Raw genomic sequence first — 18670 nt, forward strand, 5'->3', positions numbered from 1 at the left:
GTAATCCATATGAGGACGTGAGTGTTGGGACACTGAGTGACCCCAGCCTGGATGTGGTGCTCAATGACATTTCCAATAACAGGTTCAGGACGAAGAAGGGACGATGATTTTGATCTGGCCTGGTGAAGGTTTGTTACACACAAGGAGGCACCAGATTCTCATGACTGATCATGACCGGAAGAGTCCTGCATTGTAAAACCGTTTGCTGACTAACACCAGGTTACCACAGTGCCAGTGTATTAATATATATGTATAGATACAGATAAATGCAAAGATAGGTGCTGAATATGCTTTGTGCTGACGTCAAAGTTCTCCAGAGTGTGAAACCACGCTAGGCTTCTTTATAAATCTTGACACACTAGGCTTTTTTATAAATCCAGTTTCACTTTTCGAGAACTAAAATGAGTCGTGTGAACCAACCGGACAGCCTTTCAGCCACAATGTTGTCGTGTGTTTCCGAGAGAAAGGCACAGACCGAGAAACCCGATGTGGAGTAAGGAGCTCGGCCACTGTTATTCCAGAAATTCTGGATTCAGATTGTCAATTTGTTGAGTTCTGCCTATTCAGGAAAACATCGTTCCTTTGTTTCTTGTAACATGAGGATCAACTTCCTCTGCTGTGGGCACATGCTAGGCTCCTTGGGGATTATAGCGCTGTCACAGGCCCAGGTCAGCCCTGTTGACATCCTGGGTCATACTCAACAAGTTCAGTCAAGTTCACACAGCATGTAAACAAATAGATGGCCAAGATTGGTAGGTTTCCTGAATTTACTCCATGGTTTTCATAGAGAAAGCATAGCCGACAATGAAAACAAGTGACTTCTGGATAGTGTATGGCAGGCTGCTGTGCTTGAATATCCCCTGGTCTGTGACACAGGTGGACGTGCCCAGCACACGGAGGCCATGAATGTCCTCCGATTCATAGGAAAGTATGAATTTCCAAGCTTGGGCCCAAGATTTATAAAAGTAAACTTATTTGCACACCTTGTACTGTACTTGAATTTAATATTGTTTATGGTTTTTTTTTCTATTTTGTGTTTGTTGTCCTTTGAAGGATTATTGAAACCTTATTTATTCTACTGGAACCTGTACAGGTATCTTCTACATTTTGTCAACTAGCACGTTGTACTGCAGTAGTCAGTATTCAGACTTTTGCTTGTAACTGACTATTTTTACAGAATTACTGTACCAATAAATGTTATTTAATCCGACAGATGTTATTTATTCAGGCTGATTAATCATTAGGAGCTTGACGATTCTTCTGTATATATTCCACACAGTTTTGCGATGGGATCCCACCTTACACTTTTAATTCCAACCTGGATTCCCAGTTGCTACAGCCTCTGCAACCGGACAGACAGTTTCGTAGTCCATTTGCCAGGAATACGGGAAAGGGGAATGCCCCTCTAGGAGTACAGACCCCAGTAGATGATGTTGAACAGGAGGTAGGCGGCAGGGAAGAGGAGGCGGGAGTAGGAGTCAATGACGTGGCTGTTGTTCATGATGTAGTTGACGTTGCTCTTGATGGAACGCTTCCTGCGCAGCCGGTGGCCTTCCACAGGCTGGGCGTCCGCGGAATTCCGCGCCGGGGGCTGTTCCGGGTTCACGGGGATCTCCGGGAAAGGCGTCAGCTCGATCTCGTTGTCGTGGAAACAGCCATCGAAAGCCATGGCCTGCGTGGTGTTGAACGTGACCGGAAGCTGGAGGGGGGATAATATCAGGCATGATGGTCACATGACAGAGGCACAGCCATGAACACTACGAGACTCTGAGCGACCCTCCTGTGGGGCAGGTACTAACCCAGGGGCTGCGGACAGCCAGGCAGGGTTTTTACAGCCTCAGATGTAAAAATCTGAAGATCTGGCAGAAGGGTTCGCTCAATCGTTATTGCTGCTATGTGAATAAGAGTTTAAATGAAGAGAAAACAATATTGTACTTTACTTCCCTGCATTAAATACATTTCCTAACTATATTGTGAACACTTTTTGGGGCATCTTCATTGCTAGCAGATTTTCTGATTGGGTCTCTAGAAGGACTACATGCTTGTCCTTATCTTCCCCATGGAGCCCAGCGATGACGGCATCTGGCCCCTGGGCAGTACAGCCAGGGGGAGGCTGTGCGCGCTTCAGCTGGATAGTTCCTGTGTGCCTCGTGTGTTTGGCTATGATGTTGTAGGTCTAGCTTAGAGGCAGAGGTGAGGGAACAATCTGAATATACCAGGTTAGGAAAATAATTCATTCGCTTAGGCATTTCATAGGTCAGGAAGACTGAAGGCCTGAAGAGTGAAGGGCACCCTTTCCAAAAATAAAAGCAGAGCAAAGAGAGACCTTTCCCTTTTCCATCTTCTTCATCTCCTCAATGGTGGTCAGGTAGTTGACGGCAGCGTACTCGATGACGGACAGGAAGACGAACAGGAAGCTGGCCCACAGGTAGATATCCACGGCCTTGACGTAGGAGACCTGGGGCATGGAGGCCGACACACCTGTGATGATGGTGGACATGGTCAGGACAGTGGTGATTCCTGCGGTGAACAAAGGCAAAGAACATACCTCTGAGCTTTTCTCATTCAAAAACGTACTTCAGTTTTAGGACAGTTTTTTGGATTATCAAGAATCCTTCCACTTAAAAAAAACTGAGCATCCTCAAGCATAAAACACAGGCATGGCCTATTTTCCTGAAGCATTTTGTTTGAGCATTTGTATTAGGCTCATATCTGAATGTACAAGTGCACATTATCAGACTGCTGTGTGTGTCTGTCCTTGTGCTTTGCAGTTTTGTGCAGCACGGACTCGCTATCAGCTATCCATAGTTATTTAACTTCACAGCTAATCGATATTCATGTATATCATAGTTCCTAGCACCTTCTACTTGCTCTTAAACACCATAACTCTGAAGAGCATTTATTATAACCAACATCAGGGCTGATTATATGAAGGTGACAGGAAAGTATTGTACCTGTGAAACCTGTGACGTTTTCTGTATTTTTTACAACTTTTTTTGGTTAAATGAGAGTTCATCCTGGTGCAAATGTTTCTTGACTCCTTTTAAGAGCTGCCTCCTGCTGGTTGCCAAGCAGTATGCAAACAATGTGTTACTGACTGCTGGTCCCTGTGAAAACCACAGCATTGCACACCAGTTTACACTGTAGGATGTGTTTTGTTAAGCGGATTCATCACCTCAAAATCTACGGTTGCCATGCACAGTAGCAGACATTGGCTTCACGCGTGTAGTCTTTAGCACTGAGAGTTACTCTCTGTTGTCTGAGCACAGACTTTAAAAGCTAGATGATTCGTATTAAGAACTGGCTGAACCACATTTCGAACAGGTTAAAAATGTGTGGCCAAAACAAAGGCCAACAAAAATATAGGTGCGGCCAAAGCAAGCAAAGGACAAAAAAGTACTGTAATATACTGTAGGTGTGGCCAAAACAATGGCTCACATAATTGTCACAAATTCAATCCCATATGTAAGTTTTGCCTAAAGAACAACATTTAAAAAGTGTGTAACAGCCATGCTTTGTTAACCATTTACAACTGGATCACACATCTGCCAGTATAAGAAAGTCACCATGAGATGACTTTCCTTGGTTGCCTTGGGGCAACCTTGTTGTGAAAGGCGCTATATAAAAATAAATTGAATTGAATTGAATGAGATGCTCTTAGCAAGCAAGGACCTTCCACATTTCAGCTCTGCCTGCTTTCGTCAGGTCGAGGTGCTGAACCCCTGTGGTTCTTTGATGACTTGAGACACAGCCCACGAAATTTTGAGATGGGACTTGGGCTCAAGAGACTTCTGGATGATCTCCAGCCAGTTTGTCATGTTATGGAGAAAAAAGAGTAATGGTGACATGTCATCACCTTGGGTTTGGATAAACGTCTGCAAATTCGGGAATGTTGTTACTGGGAGCTGTGTTCATTCTGAGAAGATCTGTTTCCAGGTAATAAAAGATGTTGTTGTCTGGATGCAAGTACTGGGAAAGGGGGGTGGGTTTGTGGGGGAATTCCATTATTTCTTCCGCATCATTGTCAGAATGGTATACTACCTAGAGAGACCCTGGCCGGAACTGCTCTTCGGTCAATCCAAAATGAGACCCAGGACAACATCACCATTAACATGGTTGGGAAATAGGTCTGCAGCATAAAGAAGAATATATGCCTCCTAAGTATAAAGTTTATATAGAGGCGGTTATACCATCCTGTAACATAAGAAGAAGAGAGAGAAGAGACCATTAGCAGTGCAGATTGGCCATGGAGAGACCTGAAAATGATTCTGTATGCAGGAAAAGCACACCACAAAGTCAGAGTCCTGCAAGAAGACGTCTAGCTGCACGATATATACTATACAATCAAGAGGCTGAACTACAACAACATCAAGGGCAACATCATGGTAAGACAGAAGCAAAATAGCAGCCGGCCAGTTTAGGATGCTTTATTTTAAGTCTTTCAGTGATCTTTTATTATCAGTGCAATTACTGCATCTATACTATGTCACTACATAAATGTAGAAAAATCTGTTTGTACTTTATAGTTATGTTCTTACTAAGGCATAATTACTGTTTTTTTAATAGAGGCCTGGCCTAACTAAATAGTACTAGTTTTGTTTTGTAAGGAGCCCTGAAATCAGATAGTTCCAATTTGAAATGAAAACACTGAATGGACGTGATAATGTTCAGATTCACCTTACAGTATTTCAAGTACGGTACAGTATTTAGTATTTCCTTGCTTCTGTTTGATCCTTATTTTCATGCGAATTACTGTAAATTGATGCCTGTGTCATAACACCAGCAGAATAAAGGAAGTCTTGTGTTAGTCATTCCTCTTGGGGATGATTAGCGAAACATCAGAAAAAAAAAACAGATGTCTAAAAAAGAAATCTTAAAGCAGACCCGAGGAGGTAGACAGAAGTAAATATTGTGTAACAAGCTCTTTCCAAAGCATGCAACGTATACCTTTGGCAGCCCTCACAAAGTGATCAGCAGAGCTAAGTGACATGTTTAGCTTTGAAAGTAGGGAGGTGGAGAAGTTCCAAGAGATAAAAATTAAACAGGGTCAGGAATGCTCAAGGCTGAACATCTGATAAGGAAAATAAGCCAATTCTGTGACTTAGTGGCTTCCCTTCATATTTTCAGCTTGAAATACAGTACAATGTAATTTTGTTGTGTATGTGGCTCAGACATGAGGGCAGACATGAAGGTACTGACTAATTAACAGACATACCAGTACTGCTGTAGAAAGCGAGCCCATTGGAAGGATTAAATTCTTCAATAAAGAACTGAGACAGCAAAATCTCATCAGTCCTTAATGAATCGTTCCCATTTTTCCAGTAGAGCATTAAGTCATTTTCATTATAAGCATCTGGAAGAGAGGAAAAGGGGACCAAAAAGTTCAAAGAGAAAGAAGAAACCCAAGTTTACTTATTATATACAGAGGACGGATGTAGGTCCCAGTAAAATCCTGTCCTGTGGGCAGGCTTGTTGGTATTGCCCTGGTAACTGGGCAATCAATTTTGCAGACAGAAGGACTGGAAACTGGACTAGGGGGACACTAGGAGGTGGATGATTAACCTTAATAGGCAGGAAATTGTCTTAGCTGCAGAGATTGTAAAACAGATTTGTGAGGGGAAGTGACAGCTCCCCAAGTTATGACCTTGTATATTTTACCTCCATGGATGTCTCTAAAACCTCCACAATTCAAGCGGTGCTTGTCTACTGTCAAAGTAAGACACACGGTGCAAAGATCTGAAATCTAAAATCTCACATCTGAAAAAAACAGTCTAAGACTTTGTAAGAAAACGAATAAGATAAAACCTCTTCCTGTTGTACATCTTAGGCTAAAGAACAAAATGATCAGAATGCTGGACGTCCCTTCAGTTTCAAACTTTTTGAACTTGTGAAACTCTGAATGAAGATACGTAACCACCCCCCAAACACTAGATAGCCCCTAAAAACCAAGTGTCTGTCCAGTTAAAAACTATTTGGCAAATACGCTGTACCGACCTTCGTGTAAAGATCTGTTGTAGATCGTACAAAACACATACTGTATATGTTAGGTGATGAGAATGATTCGTGCAAACTGGGTTTATTGTGCAAGAAAAGAACATGGGACCAGGTAATTACCCTCAGTTTGTTTGCAATGTGCTCAACTATATAAAGAGATGTACTTAAAAGGTGTGCATAAAACATACTCACAGCTCTCCAGCTCCAGAGAGCAGTTCTGTGTGTCGAGAGGGAATCTGCTGAAATCCATGGAGCACAAAGCAGTGACTGTGATCCTAGAGGACACAAGATGAGACAGAGGTATGAAGTTCAAGAGACTCACAGCCGCTCTGTTCCACTTTTACCTTCCCCGTGGAAACAAAGCAAATATTCTCCTGCCCAGTTAGTCAACTGACTGCATCTCACTGCTCTGTACAGTAAGTAAAACTAGAACTTTGTCAAGAGTCTTTTCTATTCACTTTTCTATGACATGGATAACGTGTTAGGTAAACAGGAACTTCTGAACAACAGTTTATTGGTGTTTGTCCTAACAAAGGCATGCAATTTCATCAGAACGTGTACCAAACAGTTTTGTTAAAGCTGAGCTACCACATGATTTATGATAATGTGTTCTCTTGTATAATTTATCTCCACAAAATTGTTTCTTATAGTTTCTGAATAGTGTCTTGTGATCAAGCTGAGTTTGTTGCAAAGTGGCAAAACTGATGTTCGCTTGGTCAAAGGACAGACAGAAAGGTGTGGATTGGGTCACAGGACTACCTGAAGAAAGGGTCCCCGCTAAACCCAGGCTCAGTTCCAAGTCTAGCCTTCTGACAGGCTCCTAAACTAGGCTCCAGTCTCACATCACCCCACTGGTTGCTGTACCTGACGCTGTAAAGGATGTTGCCATCGGGGTAAACCCTTAGCATAATGTTTTCCATGGTGGTGTCGTGAATGAAGGATCTCTTGGAGTGGACAAAGAATACATCTGGCACCCAGATCTTCTTAACCAGCCTGCTGTCGAAGGTACGGCTCTTGTTGTTGCTGGAGGGGAAGGCCAGGCGCTCATCCTTCCAGTAGTGACGCAGGTAGAGGGTCATGGTGAAATCCTGCAGGGACAGGCACAAGCATGCAGAGTCAGGTCAAGTCACCAGGAATGCGAGTGCCGTGTTTGTACAGGCCCAAGTTACGCCAAGACTGTGCAGGGCCCCCTCAGCTTCCTCTCACATTGTAGGAGGATGATTAACTGGTACCCCGCTACCATTACAGTCTTTAAAAGATATATAAAATATGTCCACTTTGTCTGCATAATTTCTATGACTACACACAGCATGAAACAATACAATTACCACAGGTGTACTGATGGACAAAAGAAATGCAGCACCCAAATCTAATGTATTTATAAAGATAACACAAAATCACAGAATAGGTGAACAAAATACAATTATGCACTTTTTCTACATTTATGGTAGTGGCACCACTATAGAGAAAATATAACAAAGTTAGGTTTGGTTATGACCTTACTGAGCATTAGCTGAAGCACAGGCCTGATCAGCCTCTGGACAGATTGCTGTGGGATGTACTACCACTCATCCTGTCCAGCTGCAGGCAACTGACAAATATTGGCTTGGATGTGGCTGCCTCCTCTCGATGTCAAGTTGGTACTACACAGCTCAGCATTGTCTTCTTGAAGTTGCGCCACTGTAATCCCAGCATTGCATGGTTTTGCATTGTCCTGATGGAAAATCGACACCTGTTGATTGGCTTGCAGGATTGAGAAAACCGTTGGCTCAAGGATTACTGAACAGTAACCCTGCCCTCTGTCTGAATCATGTTCTTCTTGTGTTAAAAAGATTCCTCCCCATATCTTCATGCTCTCATCAACCCAGTGGTTGGCTTGTACAACATATCATCCACCAGTGTTTCTATGGGTTGTCTTCAAACAGGTTTGTCAATGGAAAAATGGCATTTATCAAGGAAAACACCCCGCTGTCTTCTCCGTAACCACCTCAGATATCCTGTGGCACACAGCTGATGGAGATAGTGATTTTGTCTCTTGGCTGTCAATGTTGTCACCGAATGGCCTCTGAGCATACAGATCATTTCTACACAGAGGGTGAGCTACAGTCATTTAGTATGGAAGGATATTTCTCCCAGTGACTTCTCATTGTGTTTTCTGCTGTCTATCATGATTGCACAGAATGGTGGAATCTGGTGCAAGGACACTCCGCCTTCCAAGATGTAGCCTGAGCCTTATAGAGCCAGTCTACAGTTTGCTGGTGCACAGGATCTCATTCTCTGAGCATATTCTCTCACTTACAAGGTGCCTTCAATCCTGTAAACTTCATTACTCAGCAAGGGTACTGCTGTAGCTTTAGTTCTTCTTGTGTTAATTAAAACCATGTCTTCTTGAATGTGTTTTATATGGATCACTTACTTCATTTTGTGAATTTTAAGAGAGCTCGATACTGAGCACTCAGAGTTTTGATAAAAGTGACTTGGGCTATGTATTTTTATGTCAAGGAACAACACGATCAACAAACCTAAATGCTTGCTTAGGTTTCCTAGGTCATACGTTCTAAGAAGAAGGGATATAAGCAATTCTGGGACCTGATGTATTTATCTATCGTGTACTGTGCAGAGGCAGGAGCTGGATAATTCATCAAGAGGCGTTCCCAGGTGCAACATAAGAGTCTTTATCAAACAAAGGCCAGCTGGAACAAAAGATACTGTAAAGCAAATGGAGTAGAACATGTAACTAGGCAGGCTTCAGTGACAGTCACCCATCCAGCAGCTTAGACAACAGAACCTCCAACATCACAGTCTCATGCCAGCCAATCAGCTTCAGGCTCTGGTACAGCTGTGCTTCACTGGGGCGGGGCAGCACTCACCATGTTGACTTCGGAGATGCTGTCAATGCTCTCTACTTGAACGTCGATGCCCACCGGGATAGCTGTGCCTGCAGGGAGACACGAATGGAAATGGGACTTGTCACCAGTGTCATTGTCACCATCAGCATGGCTGTCGTTGCTTTAGTGTAGCAGTTCTTTGCTGTAGGGAAGGGGTACCCAATCCTGGTCCTGAAGACCCACACACCTGGTGGTTCCCATTCCAACCCACCTTAAATGAGCTAATCGAAGCCTTACTTGATCTAAAATGTGGCATCAATTGAACATTCAACACTGTTGAATTCAACACTGCTGAACAGGTGAAAGGGATGTGGGAGCCTGGAACAAGTGCATCTGAGCTGTTGAAGCTGATACCCTGGTTTCCTTCGAGAAACAGCCCTCGGATCAATTACACCACGTGGGATAGATGGGCTCCTCTCTGCTGGCACTGTTCTTATATCCTTACTGTATTCATTCTTATAAGCAGATCAGAGCTCCGGTGAGCCCACTAATTTCAACAGGGAGCCAATGCTTTTTACTCACTAACCGTGACAGTGGGAGGTCTGACATGGCACAAGGTTTCCAGTGAGGTGATACAGGGCCCCGTTTCAATAGGACCTGCTACGTGTCCCAACAGCATCCCAGTGAAGGGCTCCGGATTTGTTTACAGCCCTCAAAGATCATGTGTTCTTCCTTCTCCACCAGGACACCCAAGTATAATCCAGATTAAAACACATCTGTGTCCTCAGCAGGCATTGTTCGTATTAAATGGAAAAAAAAAATCTGGGTTATGTTTTTTTTAGATGTTTAGAGCTGAGAGCCTAGGATGACACAAAGACCTACTTTATTTACCAGGGGATGTGTGACCCTGGAGGAGAAATCAAGGCAGAGGAAGAACACAAAGATGCCAAGTAGCATAGTTATGAGGTACAGAAAATGCAGGAAAAACGTTGTTCTGTACAACTGCAACAGAATAAACATCATTTTCAGGGTTGTGGAAGTGGGGAACAAGCTGCCTAGCCATGCTGTTAAAGCCTGGCTTCTTCCAAGAAACAGCTGGATGAAATTGAATCAGGTACTAATGTCCAGGTTATGTCATGCTGACTGATTTCATTGTTTGTAACTTCTTAATTCAAAATGAAGGTGTTTCTTTATGGTTCAAGCCTACGACGAGGGCCCTTATACACCCATATACAGTCACGTGTTTTTCTTTTTTTCTTTTTATTAATTCCATCCCTGGAATCAATCAAGGCCTAAGAAGAAACACAGGAGAGGGGATTACAAGTGAAAAAAAACGGAAACACAGTATAATCTCTGGCCCGCTGCTCTCCGGCCTGCAGCTGATGTCGCCTGACAATTTTGTGGTCTTGTGATAATTTGAATGATCACTTCTTGTTTGTAAATGTCTTTATGTTTCTCACGTGACTGCTTTTTCTCCTTTTTCATACTAGTGCAAAGCCTTGTGTCATCTTCACGGTGCTCAGCTCAAAATATCTCAGGTTCAATTTTTTCTTTTAATACGGTTAGAAGAGATGACGTTGTGCTTTCTGTTTTTTTAACTACAATTCAGAAACAGAATGCAAGTATGTTCTATCAAACCGTTAGAGCAGGAAGCTTTTAGTGTTTTAATTTCTATGCTTCAGAGGGTTTCAATAAATATGTGTTCCATTCCATATGATGAAACATTCCTTTTCAGAACTTGTCTGAACTCACTTTGGAATGCTGCTGTTGTGTAGTTCGTGACGTTGAAATTTCTTCACCTCCTTAGGAGGAGAAAAAGCTAATGGCCCTACATGCATTAAAGCAAGAGCAATAGCCATGGCCTGCACTCAGAACCTTTGCCCTCAGCTACAAAACTAGGAATTATTCAAATTAAAAACCAATCGCACGCAAAAGCCAGGCGATCAAATTCTTCTGCAGCCTCTATTTAAATGATATTGCAGTACCAGCCTCTGATGAGCTACCACACCCACGGTAAGCCTGAAAAACCGACAGCTCGGTGAATTTCCTACGGGCAGGCAAACAACGACAGCCAGGTCTCAAAAGATTAAGTCGCTCTCCTCGGCTTTGCTGCAGAGCTATTGTTGGTTTTGCTGGAAAATAGGTCACAGCTATCTCTTTTTTCAATTGCTGAATTTGTACTGTACCATGCAAAGATTACACACAACTAGACTGCTGTCAATGGTGCAAGTTACAGGTTATTGCAGGTTACAGTAGCTTGCCACACTGGTCTCCCTGCACTCACAGAACCCCCAGGTCTCCTATAGGCCCACTGGACCTATTGTTCCAATTGCATTCAAGCTGAAAAAGCCAGACCGTTGGCTTTGCACAATGTTTTCGTATACAAATGCCCCAAGGCACAACCCGAGTGCCCAACGTACCCCCGAATCCTGGCCGCATGGCGAAGTCATGGTCCTCGATGCGCAGGAGCTGCTCGGATTTGATCAGTGTCGACTTGGTGCTGTCAGACTTCTTCAGCTTGAAGTCTATCCGACTGCGAGGGGCAAAGGAACAAAAGAACGAAACAAACTGAGGTGCGGAGATAACAGGATCACAACGCGAGGGGCGTCCAAATGCAGCAACTGCGTAAACGGAAAGAGAAGAGGCAGGAGGTGCACACTGCGAGCAGAGAGGGCTTCGCACTCCCACCGCTGGGGCCGCCGCCCTGCAGGTGTTATAGATCCCACAAGCTGCAGGCCCGGGATGGAAACTCCAGGTGGTCCAGCTCAGCAGAACGTGGGTTCGGATACTCGGCGGCTCAAGGTGGGAGGAGAGCGGAGAGGCCTCGGAGCCCCGAAGAGCTGGCCGAGAGAAGGGGCCGGGACGTGGCCCGATCTTCCGTCCCGCTCCGGGTCTGGGCGGAGAGGTCCAGCAGGGACCGGGGTCTGCAGTGCAGCGGGTCCGGCCCAGCTGAGGCTGAGGCTGAGGCTGAGGCTGCACCAGTCCTGTGACGAACACAGTGGGAAGGCCTCACTCTCCAGCCATTTCCCACATGGAAACACATCCGAGCAGTGAAGGAACAACCGAAGACTATTTATCACGCTTTCCAAAAAGTTACTCCTTGTAATACAAAGCTACAGAAAAACACACAATGAAATCAATATTGTAACAAGACACAATAACGTGATTGCGCCATACATATTTAAACGTGTTTGAACAGCTATTAAATTCAACAAGTTCATATCTGATGACAGATGGCCTCTCTGAGCCCGAAATATCATCTGGCTCTCATTTATCAGAATTAAGAAATAATAGAGCATATTCTGCTCAGCGTTGCTTTTATATTGTTACAAATGTTGGGTTATGAAAATCCAGAATATCAGAAACGGACAGAGCAGTTTAGTCAATCAGTAAAATAATTATTCATAACCCCCCCAACTTGGGCAAGTACATTTACCTTAATAATCCTCAACCAGATTAAAATGGCAGATTCTGTGATGAGTGCTGCTAACTACAAAGAGATTGTGATGCTGAATTCCTGGAGACATCTGCTCCAGGCTTCAGTGAACTCCCAGGCAGAGTGCCCAGAGCTCCAATTAAACTGCCTGATTAAGACAGCCCAGAGGAGAAGGGTCATGGGTTTAATAACCACATCTGAAAGGCTCTCACAGTCTAACTGGGCTGTGGAAACAAATGTTCGAAATTCAGCCTCTGTGCAGATAGATGCTGGCATAAGCTCTGACACTCTTTGTCCAGAAATCAAGGCTATTTACTAATTTAATACACAGTACATTTATTGTTATACTATTTTTTCTAGAATCTCCTGGTTCACCATAAATTTTGTTCTGATGTTAATTAAGATGCTTCAGTCAGCTAATTTAAGAGTGCTAATTACTGTATTCCGGCAATTATATACTAATATTATGCTAATAATGAGCTTTCATAGAATAAAAAGCAAATACACCCATTTCCTCCAGAGGTATGAGCACAGTAAGTACTTCACTCACAGCTGTTCCAGTAGGTGACAACACTGTATAAGTATGCTCGCTTCTGTTTCTGATTCGGAATGCAGATTCAATTCTTGAATGTTTTATTTGGGTCAATAAACGTTTAAAAAACACTTCAAAAATGTATTTCAGGAGAGATGGCAGTAGTATGCAGGACTTTGAACTTTGAATACCAATCTCTGAGGTTACTGCTGCTTTTTCAGCAGGCTTCTCATCTCGAGTCTGACTCGGGGTTACTGCCCCCAAGGATACATTATTGATCTAATGCCATCATGCCCAAGGTATGCTTTGAACTTGATTGCATTAGAGAATACCTACATGTTCAAGTTTAACATCTAACTGGTTATTTGGAAGTTGGCCCAAACAACACATGTATTCAACTTGCCATTCTGCACATTACAGCTCTACTAACCCTATCCCTGTGCTGATGTAGCTATAAAGTAAACTTTAAAGGAAGGCTTTAGAGAGAGACAATAGCACCAAACACATACAGTACATAAAGGCCTTCCTATGCATAGACAGTGCATTTAAATACAATGTCAGAAACATAAAACACCCATACCTTCAAGTGTAGCATAACTGTGTAGGTATCTTTTTGTAAAGAAACTCTGCAGACCAGCCCAAAGGATTTTTCATTGGTCAGAGCCGTACATCCGAATAAGCACTGCTCACCTGCCATGCTTACGGTGCTCTCCCAGGACCACATCCTTGTTTTTCTTTTTGCCCTGGAAGTGGCTTCCGCTCAGCAGGGCGCCTGGCCAGAGCCAGGAGAGAAAGAGCAGTCTGAAGGCCAGGTGCATGGCGTCCATCACTGGGCAGGTGGCACGGCGCTGCTCTCAGCTCTTCCTTCGGTCATCGCGCTGGAGTCGGCCGAGCTCAGCCTCCCGGCGACGGAGGCCCTGGCCATGTCCAAAACCGCCGTCGTCCAGAAATCCCCTCTAGCCCGTCCGGGAAATCAGCCGCAGTTCTCCATCCCGGCGTCCAGCTCGCACGCTGTCGCGCCCCTTCTGTGCGGTTCGCCGAGTCAGTGTCGCCGCCTGGGCCCGCGCCTGCCTCCGCCCGGACCTCGTAATGTGATTTGTCTCCCTCCGAGTCCCGATTAAACTGAATAGCAATTTATTCCTGTAATAACAAAAGAATGACGTTAAGCCCCTTTAATCTTCTTATCTGTTGCTGTGCCGCAGCAATCTTTCAATAACCTACAAAGTCAGGAATAAAACGGAAAAAAATAAACAATGGCACTGTTCTGATTACAAATTCCACCAAATAACAAAATAACCCACTTCTGCCTGTCTCCTGGGCTTTGTCGTTTGGGAACTGTGAGCTGGGACCTTATAACAGTGGGAACAAAGCAAATACAGCCATGGCTACACTGCAGCAGCGCACTTTATCCCTCCTGTTCTCAAATGTTTTGAGTTTCCCAGCTCAGTACCCCCCACTGAGAATGCGTTCTGGGTGAGAAGTCTTTTAATCACTGCAGAGAATGCGAGGTGATCGTGGAACACTCGAACACACCCCAAGTCTTCCCCTTGTGCGGTCACCAGCTCCTAGAGAAATGGAGGGAAGGGTTCGCAGAGTAGCTATTGTGCAGATGTGCAGTGTGTGCTGTCACTTCCTGTGCATGGCGAAAGGCTCACATCCTACTGGGCAGCGTGAATACGGATGCAAGTTTTCCACTTGACTAAGGCAGGGTGTAACAGGGCTACTCCACCTGCAGAATTCTGTTCCAACTAATTCCTTAGTCACTGTAATGATTGTTTCATCACGAGAACAAGTGAGCTGCTGCTTTTCCTAAAGTGGATGTGTATTGAGAAATCCTGGGATAAGCAATTCGTGGATTTTAATTCAGGTTGCATTAAGGAACTTATGAGGCTGCATTGGTATCAGTATTATTGCTGCTGCTGAGTTCTTGCTCTTGCTGTTTACGTAGCAGACGTCCGTTATAACAGATAATGTACAAGATTACCTTTTTGCACAAAGGGAAAACACATAAATAAGTTATCACATAATCCACCGAGGTTCCCCTTTCCAGCCAGCAGCGTTGAAGTAATAGAAAGAAAGCTGAAGAGGAGAGGGAATACGAGCCTCACCTTCAAGTGGGGTAAAAACTCTCTCAAGGCCTTCCAAGACTGTTGGATCAGTGGTAGCTGGGATCATTTAGTGTTGCCTGAAGATATTTTTTTCTTGACATTCTGTCTCTTATTTCCGACTTGTACTGCCAAGACGTCACTCCCAATAATCACCCACACAGAGCAGCCTTTAACGCACCTACTGTACCTTCAGAGTAGAATGAAGAGTTGTAATTCCCAGTTTTGACATTTCTGTCGTCTGTGACTGGACACAGAGTAAGGACGATCTGCTCTTGCCACAGCCTCACAGAGCGTAGCCCGTGAAACCCTACCTTTTCGGATAGTGTGATGATACCATCACAGAGCTGGAGCTTAACCAGTTCCCAAATCCTGGCTCTTAACTCCCTGAAGCTTTGTTAATACAATCAAATGGTGAATCACACAATCAAATAAGATAAGAAATCAGTGCGCGTACTTGATATCTGGCGGGAGTGGTGAGCTACTCGGGTTTTTTCACATACCGTTGAGCTCCTAGTCAAAGTTGAATATTACTTGGTGAACGGAAGAATCAGAAAAATAAATATCTTCATGTCTATCACTCTGAAGGCCTGTGTAAACAAAATCAAATTAACATTAACGTGTTAAAGTTTTTCAGCAGCAGAAGTGGTCATGAAACTAAAACAGAAAGCTTTAGGCTATAGACTGCATCTCATCAGTGTCATAAGATCCGCCGGCCTTTTATTGGGCATAAACAAAGTTCGTGGATAATTGAAGTTAATATTCACTGATTCACAAAGGGAAAGAAAAATATCACGGATCAAATTTAATTTCACAGCAAATTAATCCACAGTCTCTGACCCAGACTTCTAATCTGTGAAGGGGATTACTCTCTGACCTCTTACTCTCTTATATCTCTTCGCACTTACTGTCACATGCCAGCAAGTGACAAATGTGACAATGCTGAGAAAAAAAGCTGCAGAGCTTCACACAGCTGTGATTCACCCAACACAAGCATGATGCAAACTACCCATCAGTTTCCAAATGCATGTGGTTGATGCCATGATATCTGAGCTATTCCTGATATTTCCCAATGCATTCCCAATCAACAGATCTTACACAATCTAAAAGTCACAAATCACCTGTAATGGCTACATGGACACACAATTCTCACTATATTCAGCATAACTGCACTACATGTACTGTATATATTGCATACACCATGGTCACATAACAGCTCTACTCACATTGAGTTTTTATTCAATTTCAAAAATGTAACCTCAGTTTTGTGATTTTTGTGTTTTTGTGAATTTTTGTGATTCTTGTAATTTTTGTGAGCTCGCAGAATAAGAAATTTCACTGCCAGCAACTACTGCTGCACGCCGTATTGTTGTGCATTTTTATAAATAAACTTTGATTTAATTTGATTTTGATTTGAAGTGAAAACTGTAATCCCACCAGATATATTCCACCCAGCACCTATGCTTCTTCAATCAGAATTAGTTGTAAAAATTCTCTGAGGAACAAGTTTTCAGGTGATGTGAAGGGTCATTTTTTTCAGGTATATACTGTACTGTATAATCAATGTGGTTGGTAGAATCAGGTCAGGTAGTGATTTTAAAGGCACCACTGGTTTTAAACAGACTAGCTGATTAGAAAGTCAGTTACCTTGACAACCCAGGCGTGACAGTATATCTGATGCAATACTTGATGTAGGAATTAGGCATACAAAACACACAAAAACACTGTCAGCTGGGACCAATTACTGGTTGAGCTGCAGTGAGTGGGGCTGTAACCCTTTAGCTACTACCAGCAAGAATAAGCCAGCTACAGATTTCATGGAACAAAATGTTGTAAGAAACTAAATAAATCCATTTGTTTAACCATGGAATCCTTCAGAAAGGACAAACTAATCAACATCTTGCTGATGCTCATGACAAACATCCTGCCCTCCCTAAATTCCCAGCTACAGCACTCCCAGAGGTGCTCTCCTACTGCAGTCAGTAGAGGAATCCTCCTGCTCTCTGCCTATGACAGAGCCTTCCAAGACTCATTCAGTGGAAAGATACACAACAAGAGTTTCATGTAGTCCTCGTATCCTAAGTGCTACTTCGTCGATTTGGTCAAACGATAATTAAGTAGGAAGAGCATGATTCTCAAAGCGAGCTTGATTGAGGTAGCTCACACGGGTGAGGAGAACCACAAACTGCCCTTATAGAGGGGGCTGTCAGGATCCCCCTGCTTTAATGAGCGATGAGCCATCGAGTAAGAGAGAAGGTGGGGTGGAGGGAGAGATGTGAAAATGAAACGCAAGCAAGGCAGCTAGAAGCATGATATTTATCTGTAGGTAAGTGGGAGTGGGCAAGATCAGGATCTGACCACCTCCCAAACTTTTGGTTGAAGCTCAATAAAAATTTCACAAATCAACCGGGGTGCCCAGCTGTGCGTGTGTCAGTTGGTAAAAAGGATTCCTATCACCAGTGAGAAAGCTTTACAGTCAGAAACGGTACACTACATACAGTGGAAGAAAGCAAATTCAAAATATCAGTCGTGAAAAGGTTTAATAATCTACCAATGGACATGAACGACAGTGGGGCTCTATGACAACATTTAACTGCTCAGTATTATTGTAAATCTATATACAAGACTGCATGTGTGTGGTTTGGTTGCAATTTTAGTTTTCTGCAGAGTAGTCGTGGAAGCTGTGTTTTTCCTCAGGTATCTTTGAATGTCAAGATACTATCATTCTTGCCTGGTTGAATAACCACAGCTCCCTCTCACCATTGCTTTGTATTTTGAGCAAGATGTTTTGACAATCCTGTTCCTGCCTTAATCCAGTTCAAACTACAAAATCCCTGTGCTGAGTGCGTCATTTGTGTACACTGTCAATTCTTTCTACAAATCCAAGACCAAAACAGGTCACATTCAATCTCTTTGTCGGCTCACCTAACAGGTCTGATGGTTTGTTGAAATGCAACTTTTCAGACATGTTGCAACCTGTTCGTTTTGACTGAAGGCTGCCTTGATTCTTTTGAAATATATTTTGAGATATTGTTTACAGTCAAAAACTACACTGCACTAATGGACTGATGTTTGAATATCTGTGGCTTAGTGTAAGGTGCAAAATAAGTGATTTTTTTAGATTCCTCAGATTAACTGTAGTTATTTGAAAGAAATAAGGAAAATAATCAAGAGATACCCGACATGAGGAAGGATTCTGGCTGTTTCTCTTGAAACAGTACCAGATTCAGCATGAGTTATTTTGTTTGTCGTAGACAAATAAAATCGCATTCCCCAACACATACCTTAAATTAGCGAGGAACGAAAACCTCCTTGAGGATCATTCATTGCATCATTAACGGAAACGTGAGACACCAGAGCTCAGAGGATAGCCTGTAACCCAATAAGTGGGTGTAAAAGCAAGACAGACAAAAGTTGAAATCTGAGAGCTGGGGAGGTACCGAAGAAGCTCAAAGGACTGGTCTGAAAAGCAGCACACACACTGTTTAACAAAGCACGGTAGGTTTGGGAAATTTCAGGACCAACAGCATACACGGTGAGTTATTGATTTCCTGACTTCCTAATTACTTTTATAAGATAGACTTGTGCTGAGATCACAAAAGTCCTGAAAGTACCTTGCAGAGCTAAAATCAGGAGAGCTGCTGTGGAATGAATGAGCTCTGATTTGCTGCAGCACATCTGCGTGGCTATCTTCTTGCTCCATAACGAGAATCCACTGCTTTTCATGATCTACTGTAGCAGGCAAAGTTCATTTTCTACCAAATGGCTGAAAAAA

The 18670-nt window shown here is 43.3% G+C and overlaps 3 protein-coding genes across 9 annotated transcripts in view; 2 read left to right on the forward strand and 1 right to left on the reverse strand.

Annotated features, from left to right (window-relative positions):
- Positions 1-1209, forward strand: part of adgrg2a (adhesion G protein-coupled receptor G2a) — a 37431-nt gene extending 36222 nt beyond the window's left edge. For all 7 annotated transcript variants that reach the window (XM_088920477.1, XM_088920481.1, XM_088920475.1 and 4 more), the window contains one exon: positions 1-1209. In XM_088920477.1, the coding sequence (XP_088776603.1) occupies positions 1-107 (107 nt within the window). In that variant the 3' untranslated portion in view covers positions 108-1209.
- LOC148830270 (gamma-aminobutyric acid receptor subunit rho-3) overlaps positions 1198-18670 on the reverse strand; it is a 19976-nt gene continuing 2503 nt past the window's right edge. Inside the window, exons 2-10 of the mRNA XM_088920482.1 lie at positions 13481-13930; positions 11243-11355; positions 8865-8932; positions 6859-7082; positions 6187-6269; positions 5216-5353; positions 4042-4194; positions 2327-2520; positions 1198-1699 (exon numbers count right to left, since the gene is read on the reverse strand). Of these exons, the coding sequence (XP_088776608.1) occupies positions 1406-1699; positions 2327-2520; positions 4042-4194; positions 5216-5353; positions 6187-6269; positions 6859-7082; positions 8865-8932; positions 11243-11355; positions 13481-13617 (1404 nt within the window). The 5' untranslated portion in view covers positions 13618-13930 and the 3' untranslated portion in view covers positions 1198-1405. The remainder of the gene's footprint in view (positions 1700-2326; positions 2521-4041; positions 4195-5215; positions 5354-6186; positions 6270-6858; positions 7083-8864; positions 8933-11242; positions 11356-13480; positions 13931-18670) is intronic.
- Positions 18367-18670, forward strand: part of LOC148830271 (programmed cell death 1 ligand 1-like) — a 9919-nt gene continuing 9615 nt past the window's right edge. The window contains exon 1 of the mRNA XM_088920483.1: positions 18367-18430. The gene's annotated coding sequence lies outside the window, so the exon portion shown is untranslated. The remainder of the gene's footprint in view (positions 18431-18670) is intronic.

Source organism: Atractosteus spatula, chromosome 7 (genome assembly GCF_055471065.1).
Source record: "Atractosteus spatula isolate fAtrSpa1 chromosome 7, fAtrSpa1.hap1, whole genome shotgun sequence".
Taxonomy (NCBI): Eukaryota; Metazoa; Chordata; class Actinopteri; order Semionotiformes; family Lepisosteidae; genus Atractosteus; species Atractosteus spatula.